At 43.4% G+C, this 22,442-nt stretch overlaps 1 protein-coding gene across 5 annotated transcripts in view; it reads left to right on the forward strand.

The window, feature by feature from the left end:
• Window positions 1-22,442, forward strand: part of SIPA1L1 (signal induced proliferation associated 1 like 1) — a 138,880-nt gene that overhangs the window by 113,469 nt on the left and 2,969 nt on the right. For 4 of the 5 annotated variants that reach the window (XM_081227829.1, XM_081227830.1, XM_081227832.1 and 1 more), the window contains 5 exons: window positions 874-1,110; window positions 2,106-2,271; window positions 7,523-7,769; window positions 18,846-18,992; window positions 21,322-21,436. In XM_081227829.1, the coding sequence (XP_081083955.1) occupies window positions 874-1,110; window positions 2,106-2,271; window positions 7,523-7,769; window positions 18,846-18,992; window positions 21,322-21,436 (912 nt within the window). The remainder of the gene's footprint in view (window positions 1-873; window positions 1,111-2,105; window positions 2,272-7,522; window positions 7,770-18,845; window positions 18,993-21,321; window positions 21,437-22,442) is intronic. The other variant, XM_081227833.1, reaches the window with a different exon arrangement.

Below are 22,442 nucleotides of genomic sequence, written 5' to 3' on the forward strand. Positions count from 1 at the left end.
AACCCCTTATCAGATACATGATTTGCACATATTTTCTCCTGTTCAGTAAGTTGCCTTTTTATTTTGTTGATGGTTTCCTTTGCTACACAGAAGCTTTTTGGTTTGATGTAGTCCCTCTTGTTTATTTTTGCTTCTGTTGCATTTGCTTTTGGTGTCAAATCCAAAAAATCACTGTCAAGGAGCTTATTACTTGCCTATGTTTTCTTCTGGCTAGGAGTTTTACGGTTTCAGGTCTTACATTCAAGTCTTGAATCCATTATGAGTTAACTTTTGTGTATGTTGTAAGGTAATGGTCCAGGTTAATCTGATAAACAGCTTTGTAGAGAGTCAATGGTACTGATAGATGCCATGGGGAAGGAGACCTCAAGGTGCCCCTTCGGCCTTGGACGTGAGTGTGTAGAGACCTCTATGGCTGATCCAATCTTGTCCCCCCTCTTCAGCTCGGGCCTGGGGAATGTCACCGTGACCCTTAGTTCTGAGGAAGGGAGAAGAGAGAGCCGTTGATACCTCCAGACCTTTTACTGCCGGCTCCCCCCACCCCCGCCACGTGCCTCTTCTAGACTTCACTGTCACAAACTTCAGCGGTGCTAGCCTACTTCAGAGTGTCCCTCACTGTCTTAACTATTTTTACTTTTCAACTTAAAGTGCAGAATAAGCCCCAGTCACCATCTTTCACTTTGACAGCAGACATTTAAATTAAAGCGAGAAAGCAAGGAAGGCCAGCCAGCCCCATTAATATTTTATGAAATATTCATTGTTCTTTAACCTGGCCATAACCCCTGTCCTGGATGACGCTTTTATAGCTGACATACTGACCCCAGGGACGCACACACGCACAGCGCGCCGTTTTGTCTCTGTCCTGCTTCTCCTCAGTACTCTGAGCTCCCGACACTCTGCCAGCCCAGTTGTCTTCACCAGTGCCAGAAGTTCACCAAAAGAAGAACTGCATCCTGCCACCTCCTCGCAGCTCGTTCCTTCCTTCTCATCCTCCTCCTCCTCCTCCGGCCCTAGGACTTTCTACCCTCGCCAGGGCGCTACTAGCAAGTACCTAATTGGATGGAAGAAACCCGAAGGAACCATAAACTCTGTGGGATTTATGGACACAAGAAAGTAAGGATTCGTTTGCTTCTCTTGCTGGTTTTTTTTTCCGGTATGCGGGCCTCTCACTGTCGTGGCCTCTCCCTTTGCGGAGCACAGGCTCCGGATGCGCAGGCTCAGTGGCCACGGCTCACGGGCCCAGCCGCTCCGCGGCATGTGGGATCTTCCTGGACCAGGGCACGAACCCATGTCCCCTGCATCGGCAAGCGGACTCTCAACCACTGTGCCACCAGGGAAGCCCTCTTGCTGGGTATTTTGCTTTTAACATGACAGAGAACAGAAAAGCTTGGACAATTTTCTGCAAGAGAGGAGGCCAGGCTAGGGGCTGGGAAGAGGGTGGTTTGGTAGGGAGATTTTTTTTTTTCCCCTAAGTGAAACTTGTCTTAAATTGTTTCTCTGACACATTCCTTCAATAAGATAGATTGTAAAACATTCAGATTTGAGAATCTTAAGTCTTCTAGGAAAGAGTATGTCTGAAGAACAAACTTCAGAATAATCGCCCCTCTGGTGCTAAGACCACACTTGTCCCTTTGGTGCTATTAATCACAGCCTTCCCATTGCAATTCCTAAATGGGCCAGGAGGCACCAGAGGGACTGTTAGAAAGTAAGTGACCACCTCTGAACATGAAGAACTTTTTGACAAACTAGTCCAGCAAAAAATAAATGATTCAGTCAATGACTTTGTTTTTGTTTGTACAAAGATTGCATTTGGGATTCATACCCTGTGGGCTTTTATTAATAAGTCTGTTGCTAATTTTGGCTTAGTGGAGTTAATAGTTTCCTATGAAAGAGTGATTTATTCTTCAGGCTTTTTATTTTGTATTTCATATTGGTCTTGTTTCTCTAACAAGCATTTATCTGAGTGGATTCTAATGTTATTGAACAGAATTGATTCTCCTTTTCTCTCCTTTAATAGCTCTCCATTGACATACCTCTTTCAGAGCCCATCGTGCCCTTGAGTCAACCTTGTCGACTAAACTTCTACCCTCTCTTCCCCTTCTTTCAAGGCGTCATCAGAGTGATGGCAATGAAATAGCCCACACCAGGCTGCGTGCCTCAACCAGGGACCTCCGGGCATCCCCAAAGCAAACCTCCAAGTCCACCATTGAGGAGGATCTCAAGAAACTCATCAATCTGGAAAGCCCAACTCCTGAATCCCAGAAGAACTTTAAGGTACAGGGTAGAGCTTGGGGTAAATAGCAGTTAGAGAGAGACCGAATAGGGCAGTTGCACCCTCCAGGAAGTGGTGGTTCCCAGCTCCTCTTCATCAGACCCCACTTCCCGCCATCACCTAACTGTCCCAGTAATTGGTTCACATGTTTTCCAGATGCTCAGTCCCTGCAGCCACATCTCTTGAGTCGGGTTCATATTAACCTGTCCCTACCCCCATGGCTTTTTTTCTTCCAGTATCCTACTTACCGTGCACAGGCTGTACTTTCTTGACATTACTCAGATGACATTGCTTCTCAGAACTCTGCAGAGACACCCATGGCTCCCTTGTCAGAAAGTTTTCTGAAAGGGCTTTAGTGCCTTCTGTCCAAAGGGTCCTCGTCCTCCTTCCGCAGTAGCCCCCAGTGTGTTTCCTGCCCTGTGTGTGTCCACAGCACCCTGCACTCTGGCCTTGCCTCTGCCCCCTGCCCCTGGCCAGGCAGACCTACCAGCCATACACTGCATGCTGTTTAGTCCAGCAAACCTAAGTCTGCACATTTACCTTCAGAATTTCCCAGATTCTCTTCACTTCGTAAAGCCTTCTCTCCACTCTCAGGATTCCAGACTAGAAATGCCTTCTCTGGAACCCAGCCACCCTCCCCGTCAAGTCCCGAGAACTTGCTCAGAGTTGGTGGGTATGTTGGTGGCCAGACTTCTGCATGACCACGAGGAAGGGTTTGTTCTCACCTCAGCTTGGAGGACCCTTGAAGCCCACCTAAGGCTCTCTGCTTTCTTGTCCTCTAAAATGTGCAGTCTCATGCTCCCAGGCTCAGAGCCAGTGTTGGCTTAGCTGGGCCCAAAGGTATTTCACGCCAAGCGTTTGGTATTCCTGTCCACAGTGTACCGGGTGGCCCCAAGAGAAGGGAGTCCACCCCCCAGAAGGTCATGGCTACAAACTTTAATGTTTTCTGTTCTCTGTGTTCTTAGTTAAATGATTTGTAGTCTCTTTGAAGTGACTAGAAAGCTTAATTTAAGAAGACCTTTGAGAACTGATTGAAAATGGAAGCTGACATATTTCCTTAACCACTCACCATCCTCAAACTGTGATCAGAGGGTGAGAGACATGCCCAGCTGGATGAGCTGTGTGGTCTTGTCTCATCCAGGCTTTCTCGTCACCATTCTAGTTTATGTGCACACGTACATGCCTCTGTGTATGCGTGTGCCACACGTGTGTGTGCGTCTTCCTTCAGACAGGTCAGATATACCTCCTAAACTTACAAATCAACATTTACAGAGATGAAATGTGCTCCAAAGACCATTCTGGAGTTTTGCTGAGAAATCAATCAGTTATTAACATAAACATTAACATCATAAATCATTTTAAAGACTTGCCATTCTGGACTTCTGTAATTTCTGTTTTATAAGCCAGCACTTAACAGTTCTGACTCATCACCCAGGGCACAAATGGTTTCCTTAGCAACCTTGCAAAAGATAGTACTTGAAACTTCTTTCTTTGTCCATCAAAAACCAAAGAGGTATATTAAAATTTTCAACTACCAGTTTCAAAATAAAAATTATTTCAGATTTTTCCTTTGAGGTTAGAGGAAAATAAAACCTGCCCTGAAAGGAATCTTTCCACCAATTCTTAGTTTAACATTTTTGGAAAGGAGCAAGCTCAGAGCTTTCATCCTTTTGATTTACTCATGCAGTGGAAATAATTGCAAGCAAATGTCTGTCTTCCTTTATTCAGGCCTTGGCTTTTATTTCCAAAGTGAATTACTTTAACATTCCTTTTTGAAATAGGAATGCACATTCTTTATGCTGTGACTATATTACCGTGAGACCCTCTGCAAAGAAAATGCTTCTGCTGGCTAAACTATTATGGTGAAAAGGCTGGAAGCAGGAGCTGGAAATATGCTCTGTTTTCTCTCTCGTTTCATCCTTTTTGGTTTGGTTTCAGATGAGTTCAGCTAAGTAGCTCTGCATGTCTTGTGAGACTCATCATCTGAATGGCCGTGCCTCTGCTGTGTCAGTAAGGCTAACATGCCCTTGAGAGGTCTTCCAGGCCATGCCTGGCTCAAGGCTCCGAGCCACTGCATCAGGCCTCAGGGTACACGGAGTAGCCTGCTTTGGGCTGTGATACTTGGAACCTACTCACGCCACATTGGCTTTCTCAGATAGCAAGTGCTACCAGTGAGCCATCATGAATATCAAATGACGGGGTTGTTCCCCGGCTCGTTTGCTAGCAGACTGAGATATCTGCTGCAGGACGTGGCAGGGCTCTGCTCGGCAGGCTGGAGCTGAGAGGTGGGTGGCTGCAGGGCCCCACACAGCTGCTGTGGAACTCGTATCTCAAGGAGAAGGGCAGAGCTATTAACATTCTAAGAAAGCTCACTGGCAGGCAGAGCTGGGATCACCGTATTCTCCCCAAGGGCTGCATGAGTCTGGCAAGTGAACAGACAGTAAGTAGTGCAAACTGAGAGCCTTGCTCTCCAGCCAGTACTCTCAGATACAGACCAAAGGAAGAGGCCTCATGCGGCTCTAGTGTTTAGGAAGAGCCGATACTTGCTTATTGCAAGTGCGGGTAGCCCGTTTCACTGAGAGCCGGGAGGAGTGAAAAGAGTGAGGAGGGGAAGGAGACGGACCTGAAGCAAGATGCCCCTCTCTAGGCCTTGCTTCTCAGCTTTGAAACAAAAGACCAGACTAGATCAATGGTGCCCCAGTGATTTTAAAGTTCAGGAACCCTTTTCTTCCTAATACGGTTAGTTACACATGGCAGCCCAACATGTAGAACTAAGAAAGCAGAACTTCTCCGATGGGAGGGGTGGGGTGCCTTGGGCTCTTGGGTCCCACCTGAACATCTCCTCTCCCCAGGCAGTGATGCTGGGAGGAGCCCTTAGGGCTCCTTGGAACACAGTTGAGATCCCCCTTCCCGATGCTCTCTAAAATCCCTTCCAAGTCTGCCACCCATTGTATTGCGGTTCTTTCCCAGGGTCTGGCAGCACAGGGCAGCACCACTCAGCGATCTCAGGTATGACCTGCAAGGAAGACAGAGGGTGCCCTAGGGGACTGGATAGGTGCACATACCTTTAAGACTGGAGTTGAAGAGGGCTGGGGTCAGGAGCCATCCCAACGTGCTTGGCCCAGGCTAGGTCCTGCTATTTTATTTATTTATTTATCTTTTTTTTGCGGTACGCGGGCCTCTCACTGTTGTGGTCTCTCCCATTGCGGAGCACAGGCTCCGGACGCGCAGGCCCACCGGCCATGGCTCACGGGCCCAGCTGCTCCACAGCATGTGGGGTCCTCCCGGACTGGGGCACAAACCCGTGTCCCCTGCATCGGCAGGCGGACTCTCAACCACTGCGCCACCAGGGAAGCCCTGTCCTGCTATTTTTTAACGGATAGAAAGCATCTAAGCAGATTGCTTCCTTCCATCTCCTCCCCTGCCTCCTTTAGTGCAGGATGTTATAACTTTGAATAAATCTCACTGCTCAAAGGATCTCTTCAAGGTAGCTGTTTACTACCTTGAAGTATATTAACATTTCCCAAAGAGGCTGAACCTAGAACTGATGGCAAATCTCTCTCCTGTAAAATCATCAGGGTGGGGATATTCACTGGAAAAGGAAATCCCTTTGCCAAACCCAGATGTGCTAAAAATGATTGAGAGCAGTTTTTGAATAGAGAGATCTGGAATCTGGTCTAGTAGGCAGGAGCCTTATGTGACAGTTCTAGAACCTTGCAGGTGGAGGGAGATGAGCTGCTTTTTTTTTTTTTTAATTTACAATTGGCAACCCATTTAACCTCTCTAATGCCCACTCTTCTGTGTGAAGTGAGAAGGGAAATAATTTCCATACCAAGTCCCCTCCCACTTAAAGACTCACGAAGCATGTATCACAGCAGCTTAGTTTTCAAGGTAAGCATGTATGTACTTTGGGCTTAACTCATTGTGAATTTTAAAAAGTGAACACAGTTGGCTACACCTGGGGCTCATTTACAATGTATTTGATTAATAACTTTTTCATATTTATGCTGCAACTGTGCATACCACACTGTGGGTAGCTTTGACTTGATTAACCCTTGGCATGTTGGACCGGAAGCATGTTAGACCTCAGAACCCATGAATGAGTCTGAGCATCAGCTCTGTTCTCAGCCTCCTAGATGGAGGCATTGCCATATCATTATCTCTCTATCCCTTCAAAGTGTCATGGAAAGTTTCACAGTGGCTTCCTGCCAGCAGTGACTCAGCCCTCCTACTCACATCCTCACCTGTTCTCCACATTGTTCTCCCTGCCAAGGTGAACCATTAACTAAGAAGAACTGAATAAGGATAACTCTGTTAATGGATCACATACTCTGTTGGCTTGCAGGATGCTGGATATTTCAATATTGTTAACGTGTCTGTTTTTTCTCCATGAATGGAATTCTCAGAAGCTTGCTATTTGTAGAAAAGTCTCAAATAAAAATCAAATCTGGTCACAAAGGCAAAAGACATTAACAAGAGATACAGCTATCTGGAGCTTTTGTCATTTATATATAACTGTATAAATACTTGTCACTTATAAAGATGACTTCCCTATTTTTATTTCACGAATAGAAATCCATCCAAAAAAATAAATTATCTCCCAGGCTCATTAAATATAATATTAGTAGTTAATGCTTTCAAAAGCCACCTGTTATTTGAGTGAATATAGTGTGATGATCAAAGGCTCTTGTTGCCTGGCAAACATGCAGTCGCTTGACAAGCTTCTGAGGATACCTTCCTGGCACCATGGCTGTTTCGCTGGGGACCGTAATATTATCGTAACACCACTGATAACATACTGTTGTGCTCAGTCCAGTGTTTCATGGAATCCTCATAATAATCCTGAGAGGTGGCCCCATTTCATAGATGAGGAATTGGGCTCAGAGCAATAACATGATTTGGTCAAAGACACGGGATTCAAATAAAACCCATATTTGTCTGATCCTAAAGTCTTGTGGTTGACCATGACACGATAGTGATGAATCCGCTTAATCCCACATCTGAATTTTGTACTGAGCACTGATCGGCTGCAGCCAGCATGCTGGGCTGTGAGGATGCAGTGCCCGGAACTCCTATTTTAGCCCTTAAGGATTTAGACAATGATGGTGGACTTTGAGGCTTTCTTGTTGGGCTCCAGGATTTGAAGGGTTGTGTCTACCAGAGTGATTTTGTTGATGCACCCATCCTCCGCCCCCGGTGTTGGGTGTGTGACCCAGAAGATTGACTTTCTGTTGTCTTGACGCTGTTTTTCAGTTCCACGCACTCTCCTCTCCTCAGTCTCCCTTTCCCACCACTCCCACCTCAAGGCGGGCCTTGCACAGAACGCTGTCCGATGAGAGTATTTACAGCGGCCAGAGGGAGCACTTTTTCACCTCAAGGGCTTCGCTTCTGGACCAAGCCCTGCCCAACGATGTCCTCTTCAGTAGCACGTACCCTTCTCTCCCCAAGTCTCTTCCATTGCGGAGGCCTTCTTACACCTTGGGAATGAAGTCATTGCACGGTAAGTGTGTCTTCAGCTGCAGCTGAACAGCCCTGCTGATGATGGCCAGTGTCCCCAGACACGTGCCACTCAGTTTGCTCAAGAATGAGAATTAGAGGAAGTCCTGTTTGCTTGCTCAGATTATCTGGGCTCACCACCCCTCCCTCATTCAGCCTCTCACCTGGAATCCCAGACCACAGGGATTGAGCCTCACCAGACCACAAGAGTCATCTAGGAGGCTTGGCTTATTTTTTTTCAGTTCAGGTATAATTGACATATAACATTATATTAGTTTCAGATTAAGATTTACTTTTGTAGCAGCTTTCAAATATGCAGTACAGTATTAACAATAGTCACCATGCTGTATATCCCCATGACCCACTTATTTTATAACTGGAAATTTGTACCTTTGACTCCCTCCAGCATCTCTCACTAGCCCCACCCTACTTCTGGCAACCACCAGTCTATTCTCTGTATCTATGAGCTCAATTTTTTTTTTTTTAGATTTCACATATAAGTGAGATAGATCATACAGAATTTGTCTTTCTCTGACATTTTTCAATTAGCACAGTGCCCTCAAGGTCCAGCCGTGTTGTTGCAAATGGCAACATTTCATTCTTTTTTTTAATTAATTTGTATTGGAGCATAGTTAATTTACAATGTTGGGTTAGTTTCTGCTGTACAGCAAAGTGAATCAATTCTACATATACATATATCCACTCCTTTTTAGATTATTTTCCCATATAGGTCATTACAGAGTATTGGATAGAGTTCCCCGTGCTATACAGTAGGTTCTTAGTAGTTATCTATTTTATATATAGTAGTGTGTACATGTCAATCCCAATCTCCCAATTTATCCCTCCTCTTCCTTTCCCCCCTGGTAATCGTAAGTTTGTTTTCTACATCTATGACTCTAAATTTTCATTCCTTTTTATGGCAGAATAATATTCCACTGTGTGTGTGTCCACATTTTCTTTATCCATTCATCCATCAGTGGACACTAAGGTGGCCTCCATGTCTTGGCTATTGTAAATATGCTGCAGTGAACATGGGGGTGCACATGTCTTTTTGAGTTAGTGTTTTCTATTTCCTTGGTTAAATACCCAGTAGAATTGGTGGATCATATGGTAATTCTATTTTTAATTTTTTGAGGACCCTCCATACTGTTTTCCATAGTGGTTGCACCAATTTACATTCCCATAAACAGTGCACAAGGGCTCCCTTTTCTCTACATTCTCACCAACAATTGTTATTTGTTGTCTTTTTGATAATAGCCATTCAACAGTTATGAGATAACATCTCAGTAGGTTTCGATTTGCATTTCCTGGATGATGAGTGATGTTGACTATCTTTCCATATACCTGTTGGCCATCTGTATGTCTTCTTTGGGAACACGTCTATTCAAATCTTCTACCCATTTCTTACTCGGATTGTTTGCTTTTTTGCTATTGAGTTGTATGAGTTCTTTACATATTTTGGATATTAACCCCTTATCAGATATGTGATTTGCAAATATCTTCTCCTATTCGGTAGGTAGCCTTTTCATTTTTTTGATGGTTTCCTTTGCTGCGCAGAAGCTTTCTAGTTTGATGTAGTACCACTTGTTTATTTTTCCTTTTGTTGCTTTTGGTGTCAGAACCAAAAAATCATCACCGAGACTGATGTCAAGGAGCTTACCATGTATGTTTTCTTCTAGGATTTTTATGGTTTCAGGTCTTACATTCAAGTCTTTAATCCATTATGAGTTAACTTTTGCATATGGTGTAAAATAGTGGTCCACATTCATTCTTTTGCATGTAGCTGTGCAGTTCTCCCAACACCATTTATTAAAAAGATAGTCCTTTCCCCATTGTATATTCTTGCCTCCTTTGTCATAAATTTATTGATCATATATATGTGGGTTTATTTCTGGGCTCTCTATTCTGTTCCATTGATCTATGTGTCTATTTTTATGCCAATACCATACTGGGGTTTTTTTTTTGTTTTTTTGTTTTTTTTACCATACTGTTTTATTGTACCTCTGTAATAAAATTTGAAATCAGGAAGCATGATGCCTCCAGTTTTTTGGTTCTTCTCAACACTGATTTGGCTATTCAGGGTCTCTTGTGGTTCCATACAAATTTTAGGATTGTTTATTCTATTTCTGTAAAATATGCCATGGGAATTTTGATAGGGATTGCTTTGAATATGTTGATTGCTTCGGTGGTATGGACATTTTAACAGTATTCTTCTAATCCGTGAGCATTGAATGTCTTTTCATTTATTTGTGTCTTTGTCAGTTTTTTCATTAATGTCTTGTATTTTTCAGTGTACAGGTCTTTTACCTCCTTGGTTAAATTTATTCCTAGGTGTTTTATTCTTTTTTTTTTTTTTGCGGTACGCGGGCCTCTCACTGTTGTGGCCTCTCCCGTTGCAGAGCACAGGCTCCGGACGCACAGGCTCAGCGGCCATGGCTCACGGGCCCAGCCGCTCCACGGCATGTGGGATCTTCCCGCACCGGGGCATGAACCCGTGTCCCCTGCATCGGCAGGCGGACTCTCAACCACTGCGCCACCAGGGAAGCCCCTATTCTTTTTTGTAGATGGGATTTTCTTAATATATCCTTTTGATAGCTTCTTGTTAGTGAATAGAAACAACAGGTTTTTTTGTATTGATTGTGTGTCTTACAACTTTCCTGAATTCTTTGATTAGTTCTAATAGCTTTTTGGTGGAGTCTTTAAGGTTTTCTATATATGATATGTTATCTGCAAATAGTGACAGTTTTACTCCCTTTCTGATTTGAATGCCTTTTATTTATTTTTCTTGCCTAACTGCTCTGGATAGGACTTCCAATACTATGTTGAATAAAAGTGGTGAGAGGGGGCATCTTGTCTTGTTCCTGACCTTAGAGCTTTCAGCTTTTCAAAGTTGAGTGTGGCATCACCTGTGGGCTTGTGATATATGGTTTTTATTATGATGAAGTGTGTTCCCTGTATACCCACTTTGTTCAGAGTTTTTATCATAAATGGATGTTAAAAATGTAAAATGCTTTTTCTGCATCTATTGAGATGATCATATGATTTTTATATTTCATTTTGTTAATGTGGTTTATCACATTGATGAACCATCCTTACATCCCTGGAATGAAACCCACTTGAACATGGTATATGATCCTCTTAACATATTGTTGAATTAGGTTTGCTAATATTTTGTTGAGGAGTTTTGCATCCATGCTTTTAGGGATATTGGCCTATAATTTTCTCTTCTTGTGGCATCCTTGTCTGGTTTCTATATCAGGGTAATGCTGGCCTCGTAAAATGTGTTTGGAAGTGTTCCCTCCTCTTCTATTTTTTTGGAAGAGTTTGAGAAAGAATGGTATTAAATCTCCTTTGAATGTTTGGTAGAATTCATCAGTAAAGCTGTCTGAGTCCTGACTTTCATTGTTGAGAGATTTATGATTACTGATTCCATCTCCTTACTAGTAATTCGTCTGTTCAGATCTTCTATTTCTTCATGATTCAGTCTTGGTAGGTTGTGTGTTCCATTTCTTTGAAGTTGTCCGGTTTGTTGGATATGACTGTTTATAGTAGTATCTTACGATCCCTTGTATTTCTGTGGTATCAGATGTAACATCTCCTCTTTGATTTCTGATTTTGAGTCCTCTCTTTTTTTTCCTGAGTGTAGCTAAAGGTTTATCAATTTCGTTTATTTTTTTTCAAAGAACCAGCTCTTAGTTTCATTGACCTTTTCTGTTCTCTTTTTAGTCGGTCATTTAGTTTGTTCTGATTTTTTTTTTTTTTTTTTGTGGTACGCGGGCGTCTCACTTTTGTGGCCTCTCCCGTTGTGGAGCACAGGCTCCAGACGCGCAGGCTCAGCGGCCATGGCTCACGGGACCAGCCGCTCCACGGCATGTGGGATCTTCCTGGACCGGGGCACAAACCCGTGTCCCCTTCATCGGCAGGCGGACTCTCAACCACTGCGCCACCAGGGAAGCCCCTGCTCTGATCTTTGTTATTTCCTTCCTTCTACTAACTGTGGGCTTCAATTCTTCTTTTCCTAGTTTCTTGAGAGGTAAAATTTGGTTTTCTGAGATCATTCTCATTTCTTGATGTAGGCATTTATTGTTATGAACTTCCCTCTTAGAATTGCTTTTGCTGCATCCCATAATTTGGTATGTTGTATTTCCATTTTCAGTTGTCTCAAAGTATTTTTTAAGTTTCTCTTGCTTTCTTCTTAGACCCATCAGTTGTTCAGTAGCATGTTGTTTGTTTAATCTCTACCTATTTGTGAATTTTCCAGTTTTCTCCTGTAATCAATTTCTGGTACATACCACTGTGGTCAGAAGAGATGTTTGATATGGTTTTAATCTTTTTAAATTTAGTAAGACTTGCTGTGGCCTAACATATGGTCTATCCTGGAGAATATTCCATATGCACCTGAGAAGAATGTGCATTCTGTTGCTTTTGAATGGAATGTTCTGTATTTCTGTTAAGACCATCAGTCTAACATGTCATTTAAGGCCAATGGTCCTTTATTGTTTTTTTGTCTGGGTGATCTATCATTTGTTGAAAGTGGTGTATTAAAGTCCCCTGTTGTTGTTGTATTTCTGTCTATTCTCCATTGAGGTCTATTAATATTTGCTTTATATCTTTAGGTGCTCCTAGGTTATGTGCACAAATATTTACAAATGTTATATTCTGTTGTTGAATGACCATTTTAGTATTATGTCATGATCTTTGTCTCTTACTACAGTCTTTGTCTTAAAGTCTATTTCATCTGATATAAGTATAGCTACCCCAGCTTTCTTCTGGTTTCCTTTTGCATGAAATATCTTTTTCCATCCCTTTGTGTGTGTCCTTACATGTGAAGTGAATCTCTTGAAGCAGCAATTAGATATATATTTTTTATCCAATCACTCTAGGTCTTTTAATTGAAGAATTTAGTTTGTTTACATTTAAAGTAATTATCGATAACTATGTACTTTTACCGTTCTGTTGTTTTCTGGATGCCTGTAGTTCCTCTGATCCTTTCTTCTTCTTTACTGTCTTCCTTTGTGGTTTGATGACTTTCTTTAGTGGCATGCTTTGGTTTCTTTCTCTTTATCTTTTGTGTATATACTATAGAGTTTTGCTTTGTGGTTACCATGAGGCTTACTTAAAACAACTTATAACAGTCTGTTTTAAGTTGAGAACAACTTAAATTTGAACACATTCTAAAGCTCTAACTTTTACTCCCCACCCCATTTCATGTTTTTACATAAAATTTACATCTTTTTATCTTGCGTATCCCTTAACTTATTATAGTTATAGTTATTTTTACTACTTTTGTCTTTTAACCTTCATACTAGCTTTACAAGTGGTCAGTTCACCACCTTTAGTATATATTTTCCTTTTCCAGTGAGATACACATTTTAATATGTTTTCTTATTACTAATTAGCACTCTTTCTCTCTGCTTAAAGAAGTCCCTTTAACAATTCTTGTAAGACCAGTGTAGTAATGAACTTCCTTAGCTTTTGCTTATCTGAAAAACTGTTATTTCTCCTTCAATTCTGAATTGACAGCTTTGCCAGGTAGAGTATTCTTTGTTGGCAGTTTTTTCCTTTCATCACTTTGAACATATCATGCCGCTCCACTCTGTCTTGCAAAGTTCCTCCTGAAAAATGTGCTGATAGTCTAACAGGGGGTTCCCTTCTATGTAACAAGTTGTTCTTTTCTTCCTGCTTTTAAGATTCCCTCTTTTTTTTAATTAATTAATTTATTTATTTTTGGTTAGGTTGGTTTTTTGTTGCTGCATGCGGGCTTTCTCTAGTTGTGGTGCACGGGCTTCTCATTATGGCTTCTCTTGCTGCAGAGCACGGCCTCTAGGCGCACGGGCTTCAGTGGTTGTGGCTCGCGGGCTCAGTAGTTGTGGCACACGGGCTTAGTTGCTCTGCGGCATGTGGGATCTTCCCAGACCAGGGCTCAAACCCGTGTCCTCTGCATTGGCAGGCAGATTCTTAACCACTGTACCACCAGGGAAGTCCCTCTCCTTCTCTTTAACTGTTGGCCTTTTAATTATGTGTTTTGGTGTGGTTTTCTTCGGGTTCATCTTTTTTGGAACTCTCTGGACTTCATGGATCTAGATATCTGTTTCCTTCCCCTGATTAGGGAAGTTTTCAGCCATTATTTCTTCAAATAAGTTTTCTTCCCTTTCTCTCTTCTCCTCCTGGGACCCATATAATGTGAATGTTGGTCCGCTTGATGTTGCCCCATATGTCCCTTAAGCTTTCTTCACTGTTTTTCATTCTTTTTTCTTTTTGCCTCTCTGATTGACTGAATTCCTCTACCCTGTTAGACTTCACTGATCCTTTCTTCTGCTTCATCTAGTCTGATGTTGAGCCCCTCTAGTGTATTTTTCAGTTCAGTTACTGTATTCTTCAGCTCTGTGACTTCTGTTTGGTACTCTCTTTTACATTCTGTGTCTTTGTTGAAGTTCTCACTGTGTTCATCCTTTCTTCTCTCAAGCTTCGTGAACATCTTTATGGCCATCATTTTTAACTCTTTATGTGGTAAGTTACTTACCTTCATTTCATTGAGAATTTTTCCTGAGATTTTTCTTGTGTTTTTCATTTGGAACATTTTCCTTTGTTTCTTCATCTTCCTTGATGCTGTGTTTGTTTCTATGTATTAGGTAAAACAGCCACCTCTCCCAGCTTTGATGGAGTGGCCTCATGTAGAAGATGAACCGTGTCTTCCTACCCTGCCCTAGCTCTTGGTTGTCTCTCAAACTTTTGTGATTGTCCAAGCAGCCTAGTTTATTTTTAAGAGCCTCCAGTAGCTGAGGGTTTGACAAGACCTGTCAGTGTCTCCAAGGGTTGGATCTCAGTCATCACTTAGATCTCAGTCATCACTTAGATTGGAAACCGGAATCTCAGGCAGCAGCTTTTAAAGTATGCACATATGTACAGTCCTATGGGACCACAAGTATAAGCACCACCCCACCACCACCACCACCAGTGACCTGGAGGTGTCTGCCGGGTGACAGTCATAAGTACTGGGGCACCAGATGTATGTATAAGCGCCTTTCTGGAGATGCCTATGAGCTGGAGTGAGGCAGATGGAGAAGACAAAGTTTGGGTCCACTGGCCTCTGTTCCCTGAGAGCACCTTGTAGGCCTCTAAATGTGCCAAAACAGAAGGCTATGCCTGTGGCAGTGCCCTGGGGTTGGCGGGGGGAGTAGCCTGCCAAGAACTGCCTCTTCAGGTGTTAGAGTCCCATGGGACCCAGAAACATGAGCTCCTCTTGGGCTCCAGAGCCAGACGATCAAGGGGCAGCCACTGTGCAGCAGCCACAAAACTGGGGTATCTGATGTGGTAAAAGCTCTCCTTTGGGATGCTTGTTAAAAATAGAGATTTCCAGACCTCACCCAAGACCTGCTGAATTTGAATACAAAAGTGTGGTTTGTATTGTATTTTTACCAAACATCCCAGCTGCTGTTAGGATTGGGCACATTTGGCTAACACCAGATTAGTTATTTCTTAGAGAATTTTATCCACTGGCTTCCCTGAGCCACACCATTGTTCTGTCTTTCCCAGCTGTGAGACTGTTAGCTGTGGTGTCGGCCACTCACTTGTTGACTCATTCATTCACTGAGTGAGTATTATTTAGGAAAAGGCTTATTGATGACGGGCACTTCCGTATTCTTCCCTTTGATTCATAAATGCCTTGTTCTTCCATCACCTTACTTGATCCCAGTTTTATTAAGGGCCATATTCGGGGACCAAAAAAAATTGCTTTTTTTCTTTCTCCTCTGTCCAACTCCATTCCATTCTGCAGCTACCTTCCCACTATTGCCCAGCACAGCAGATACCTATTGTGGAACCTGTGTGCCTGCTTATTATACATATGGCTGTAACTCCACCTCCCTTCTGCCCTTTTTCCTTCAGGGAATTCTGCAGCTTTTTCTCTATGTCCATTTATACCCAATTTCTTTTCCTTCTGCTGCTTCTCTGAAGCAGTGTTTTCTTTAAATCTCCTGCCTTCCTAGTTTGCTTCCTCCCTGCCTCTTTTCTGAGTTTTCAACCCACTCCCATGACTGTTCCTCCGTCATCTCCATCCTGCTTCCTACACAGTTCCCTTCTCCCCTTCTCCCCTGTGGCAGACATCATTCAAGAATCACATCAGCTTCCCCCTCCTCCCTCTTCATAAGAGGTCCAACTATGGCTTGAACCTGATTTCTGTTTGCTCTAAAAGGTCACTGTCTATGAACCAAAGTTGACACACAAAATGACCACTTTTTACCATCTGGACTCTAGAAACCACCTCCTAGTCGTGCCCTAAATAGTAGCCTTTTTTTCTCTACTTCTCTCCCTGCATTGGGACCACTCTCCCTGCACTCCATTCCTCTTACAACTTCCTGCCTACCTTGAATGTTTCTTTCACTTCCCCATTTTTTTTAACCTTTATAGGGATAAAAATAAACCCTCTGTGAAAGCCTCTCTGCATGGGTCATGTCACAGTAGGCCCTGCCTTCTGGAAGCTCACATACTAAGAGAACAGCCTGGAAATCTGCTCCCCTCACACCTTCCCTGTGAAGCCTGTGGCTGAAGGCCTGGCACTGAGGAAGGGAAGGAGCGGGCCACCCTCTCCCAGCTCCTTCCATCACCTCTTCTTGCTTTCCTAAAAGTCAGGCAGCAGCCACAGTGATCCCACGCCCTAAACTGAGCAGTCCTTGGTGGGCTGATCCCTACGCCTTGGCCTCGTTGGTGTGACCACCACTGAGATACTGAGATGTGTTTGGGGAATGGGCGACTTCTTTTTTTCCAAGTGGAAATTTGGGCCCCAGAGATAAAAGGGCAGAAGGGTTGTGTGTAACACAGAAAATTGTCTGTTCCAAAGAATCTGAAAAAGAAAAAAAAAAAAAAAAATATATATATATATATATATATATATATATATGTACTGAATCACTTTGCTGTACATCAGAAACTAACACAACATTGTAAATCATTCCAACTACTTACCCTTGGTGGGATCAAGTTTAAATACAACTGAGCCTTGAATATCAGGCAACATTTGTTGATTTCCATTTACTCATAATTTTGCTAATGTTAAGCACATTAATAACTAGTAACTAGTAACTTCAGACCAGTTCTTTATGTAATTTGAAAGGGAAAGCAAGCACTAAATGTACTCTGGTTTATAGGCTATCATAATTGACAAAACTTTTTAATTCATCGTACACAGTTCTTTCCAGAGTCGCTTAGAGATTTTAACTGAGAAGTTCACTTTCAGCTTTGTGTTTGCATGAGTTACAGTCACATTGTGCGGGTGACCCTTCTCATGGGGGCACGTGCTCTGCTCTCGTTTCTGCCCCAGCTGATGCCCCATTGAGAGCATCTTCGTTTCCTGAGCTACGTTTCCCTCTCCTCCACCTGTATGAACCTGAGCGGTAGCAGCACGCCCTCCACTGCACAGAGGGGCTCATTTCACCCATTCCTCCCGTCCCCAGGATAAGCAGAGATTAGCTGTTACTGTAGTTTAATATTTGTATTTTAAAAAATTGTCACCTTAGAAGGGGCTTGGGATGTTGCGCTGCTGTAAATCGAAAACTGTACAGGTTTCTGGTGACTGACTATACTGCTGAACTTAATGAATAAGCATTTTCAGAACTCTAATGGAAAACTGATGAATTCATAAAAGTGCTAACAAAAGATCAAGATAAAAAAATTAATTACATGGGACTGAGTGAACTGATGAGGATGATTATAATTTTTGTGACTTTCTGTTTGAATAAAAAAAAAAAACCAAAATGATCTTCCCAATGAACAAAGTTTACTACATCACTTCCCAGCTGAGTATCTCTCAGTGTCTTTTTGTCCTTATTGGAGGTATGATTCTTGTTGTGCTGGTAAACGTTTAACAATCAGCTCCTGGAAGGAGGCAAAGGCCCTGACTTGCAGCACTTGCCAGTTATTGGGGTGTAGATATACTCCTACCTCAGCTGATTTCAGGTTACCAAAGTGATGTCACTGAAAGCAAACTGGGAAGCAATGTATACAGATACACTACTGTATAGAGTTTCCACCATATAGATACCTCCACAACATAGAAAATAGCAAAAAAAAGTAATCAACCAGTGATGAGTCTTGAGTACCATCTTTTAAAAATATGACTTATTTAGTCGTAAGTTTACATAATTGAATTTTTTTAAGTGTTTTTGATGTGGACCATTTTTTTTGTCTTTCTACATTTTTACTCTTAAGATTATAACCCTGTAAACTCATTTATCAACTATCTTCCTTTTCTATATTATTCTTGGCACTCAACTAAGACTGCTGAAGTCTATCGTACTTTGTATTTTTACATTCTCAAATAAGAACTTAAGATCATAAGATGTGCGTTAAAAAAACAAAAAATAGAAAACTGATGCCAAGAGTTGCTTAGCGTGTCCTTGGGAAGGAGGAGGATGCCAACACCAGTTAACCTATGTTAACTCTGCTGGGTGACCCAGCACTCACTCTCACGTGCTCTTATTTGGTTCTCACACCACCCTGGATACATCCAACTGCAGAAACCAGTGGGCCGTTCCTGGGATACAAGACAGACATGGGCCAGGGATGTCCCTCACCAGTCCCAGGGATGCAGGGAGTCCACCTGGAGGGCAGTCAGATCCCAGGTTCCAGTGCAGATAAAAATAAGCTTTATTATCCCCTCAAACAAGCATCACCAAGCCTCCCTGGCCTGGCTGCAAAACCCACCTGTCTTGAAGTAGGCCCCTTCACCCCAGCCTGAATCTCTCGACTCTGCGAGGAAACCTGAGGAGCTGCCCTGGGTCCCACTGTAGACAAGCAGCTCCTGCCAAAGCAGACACATTGCCTCGGTGCAGGATGGACTTTTCCAAGACTCACCCCACTAGAAATGGGACAGTGGGAGGTTATACAAAAGTGAATTAAGGTTGGAGGAAGTCAATTCCCAGTTCCACTCAGCTTTAGAATGACCACTAATGGCCTGTTAGACTAGAAACTGATTCCAGGTAACAAATGACTTACAAATATATTGTAACAGGAAATGGGTAAAACTTTTGAGTGGTTCTCCTGTGGGCATGAGAAGCATCTTATCCCTTCTCCCTTCCTGCAGGAGAGTTCTCGGCCTCGGACAGCTCCCTCAATGACATCCAGGACACCCAGAGGACGCCCATGCCCGACCCCGGCCTAATGCCCCTGCCCGACGCTGCTGCGGATTTGGATTGGTCCAACCTGGTGGATGCTGCCAAGGCATATGAGGGTGAGTCTGCTGATGATCCAGGCTGGGCCACACTGAGGTCATGTGAGTGCTCTGGACACACTGACAACACGCACATTTTACCATCACAGCCAGAAACCAGTTGAGCTAACAGTTCTTGAGCACTTGGTAAGGGGCCCCCACTGTCAGATTTAATCAGGTGGAACCCAGTGTTTCCTCTACATAGGAATTCATCACACGGATGCCTCGCCTCCCTGTATCTGAGAAGGGCAGAGTGCAGGGGAATCCCAACTGTCACTTGACTGAAAACAGCACGTGTCCAGGAGAGTTTTTTATCACGTCGTGAAGACGTCATTGCTCAGTGCACAGTTGGATCTGTTAGGATGCTTGTCCTGCTTGGCCCGGCCCCAGGCTCCTCCCTCTGCTCTTCTCACTCATCTCTCGGTTGTGTGGTAGCAGGTGTGCTTTCTTCCTGCTTCGTTCCTACGTCAACCCACTGGCTGTGTACTTGCGTTAAGCCAGTGGTCCTTAAATGCAGGCCCTTAGACTCGTGCTGACCTGCTCTGCTGAAATAGAAAAAAACTAAAAGTATTGCTGTGTGTGTTGACATGAGGTTGTCATAGGTCTTTTTTTGATAGATTGGCTCTGAGGTTGCCCTTCCCGGTTTTTTGTTTGCGGTACACGGGCCTCTCACTGTTGTGGCCTCTCCCGCTGCGGAGCACAGGCTCCGGACGCGCAGGCCCAGCGGCCATGGCTCACGGGCCCAGCCGCTCCGCAGCATGTGGGATCCTCCCGGACCGGGGCACGAACCCGTGTCCCCTGCATCGGCAGGCGGACTCTCAACCACTGCGCCACCAGGGAAGCCCCCTTCCCGATTTTTTGATGCTAAAATGGTCTTTGTAAATTGATGGTGCTATAGCAGATGATTGGTTTTGAGTTTTTGTTTTATTGCCCTTACTTGGAAGGATTGAAAGTTGCTCTTCAGTCAAGTTCCAGTTTTGGGGGAGCCAATTGCCTAGGCCATGGAATTCAGAAGTCAAGACAACGACAGAGCAGTGAACAGTGAATCCCCATTTTAGCTGATGGCAATTCCCCAGGACTAACTTGATTGTAAATTTCAATGTGTTGGTCACTCTCCTTCATATAAAATCACAGTTTTGTTTTTTGTTTTAATTTTTATTGGAGTATAGTTGATTTCCAATGTTGTGTTAGTTTCAGGTGTACAGCAAAATGAATCAGTTCTACGTATACATATACCCATTCTTTTTTTGATTCTTTTCCCATATAGGCCATTACAGAGTATTGAGTTCCCTGTGCTATACAGTAGGTCCTTATTAGTTATCTATTTTATATATAGTAGTGTGTACATGTCAATCCCAATCTCCCAATTTATCCCTCCCCGCCTTACCCCCTGGTAACCATAAGTTTGTTTTCTACATCTGTAACTCTACTTCTGTTTTGTTAGATAAGTTTATTAGTACCCTTTCTTTAGATTCCACATATAAGTGATATCACATGATATTTGTCTTTCTCTGTCTGACTTACTTCACTCACTATGACAAGCTCTAGGTCCATCCGTGTTGCTGCAAAGAAGTTTTGGTTTTTCAGTGGGAGATTTTTTATTTTTAATTTGATTTTGTTTCTTGGCTCAAGCCTGAAGTCTGTGTATTTTGAAACGGAGGTGGTGTGGGCCTAGGCTAAAGCCCACCAAGGTGGCCAGGAGTCTTAAGGAAAACATACTTCAGGAAGCCTCAAGAAGCTTAGTACTAACTCTTTACTAGCTGTTTAACGCGTTTTATGTTGTCACTGAGTGGAAAGCATCAGTCTGGAAACTTGGCATGAGGCCTGTTTCCAGGGAAACAATAGAATGGTACTTTTTTTTTTTTTTTTTTTTTTTTGCGGTAGGCGGGCCCCTCACTGTTGTGGCCTCTCCCGTTGCGGAGCACAGGCTCCGGACACGCAGGCTCAGCGGCCATGGCTCACGGGCCCAGCCGCTCCGCGGCACGTGGGACCTTCCCGGACCGGGGCACGAACCCGTGTCCCCTGCATCGGCAGGCGGACTCTCAACCACTGCGCCACCAGGGAAGCCCTCTAGAATGGTACCTTTATGAGCAAGGGAAAAGCTGGAATAGAAGTTGAGTCACAACAACTGTTTTTAAAAGAGAAAGTACAATGTTACTATCCTCTTCCAGCTAAAACAGTAAAAAATTTTTCCTACAAGGGTTGGGAGGTAAGGTTTCCGATGCATTCCTGCCCCTTGATTAGATCTGACTGTGCGTGTAGGCCATTTCTTTTAGAAATGGAGGGCCCCCATAGAGAGGGCCCAGGGTCCAGTTCCAAAATACTGAATGGTTTCTTCTCTCCGTTTCAGTCCAGAGAGCCTCGTTCTTTGCTGCTAGTGATGAAAACCATCGCCCTCTGAGTGCTGCATCCACCAATGACCAGCTTGAAGACCAGGCTCTGGCCCAGATGAAGTCTTACAGCAGGTTAGTCATCCAGTGGCGAGGGTACCACTCCACACCACACATCACCTCCACTAGTGACAGACAGCAGGTGTGGGGAAGAGGCGATGGAGGCCACACGGATCAGCTGAATGAAGCTCATCACTCCGGTGCCAGACACTTCGCTTTTTGTTCGAATGCTTTGTAACCAAATACTCTAAACACCATGAAACTGTTCTTGATGGCTTAAAAGTCATCATTATGAATATTCATTATTATTTAATGCCGTAGTACATTTATGTATGTCCTCGGGGTTTATTAGGTAAGGTAAGAGAAATCATTTGTGCTGAATATCCTTGGACTCCTATGCGTTTAGTCCTTGAGTCTGGCTTTTGAGTCTGTCAGTTTTGAAGCTGTCAGTTGGTCATGCTTGTAAATGTGCCTGCATCTTAGCAGCTCCCAGCGTTTTGCTTCAGACCTACATTAGAACTGGGTCACCAGGATAGGTAAGATTTATGTAAACTAAGAAGTTTAAAAAAAAGCAGTAGCTGAGTTAAGGGTAGGGACTCTGACTTCTACTTAACTATGTAAAGGCTGACTTTTCCATTTCCCCCTCAGTTTCAAATGGTGAGGTTATTGGATAAATGTGTGATGTTCTTATATATTAAAGCATCCCAACAGTCAGCCGTGGACACATAGTAAGCCCTCCCGAATGGAGAATAATTTCATCAATTTGAAATCTCTTAAAACCTTTTGATGATGGATAAGAATCCATGTATCTAGAAAACTTGGTCAGAAACAGCCAGTAACAGGAAGAGTGAGGTTGGCATAGGTTTGCACAGATAGACCGGCGACTTGTGCTTGAAGACTTCTGAAGCACGTCTGTAAGGAAACCCTCTTCAAGAGGAAGTATAAGAGCAATGGATCGTTTGTTGTGAGTGTAACAGATGCTGCATTTATCCTATTGTTGGGACAGTTGGGGAAGGAAAGAGGCAGTTAGTTTGGCTGTTGAGAACTTTTTTAAAAATTGCAGAGTCGAGGGGAGAGCCCC

The sequence above is a fragment of the Mesoplodon bidens genome (assembly GCF_964165515.1).
Source record: "Mesoplodon bidens genome assembly, chromosome: 3".
In the NCBI taxonomy this organism is placed as follows: Eukaryota; Metazoa; Chordata; class Mammalia; order Artiodactyla; family Ziphiidae; genus Mesoplodon; species Mesoplodon bidens.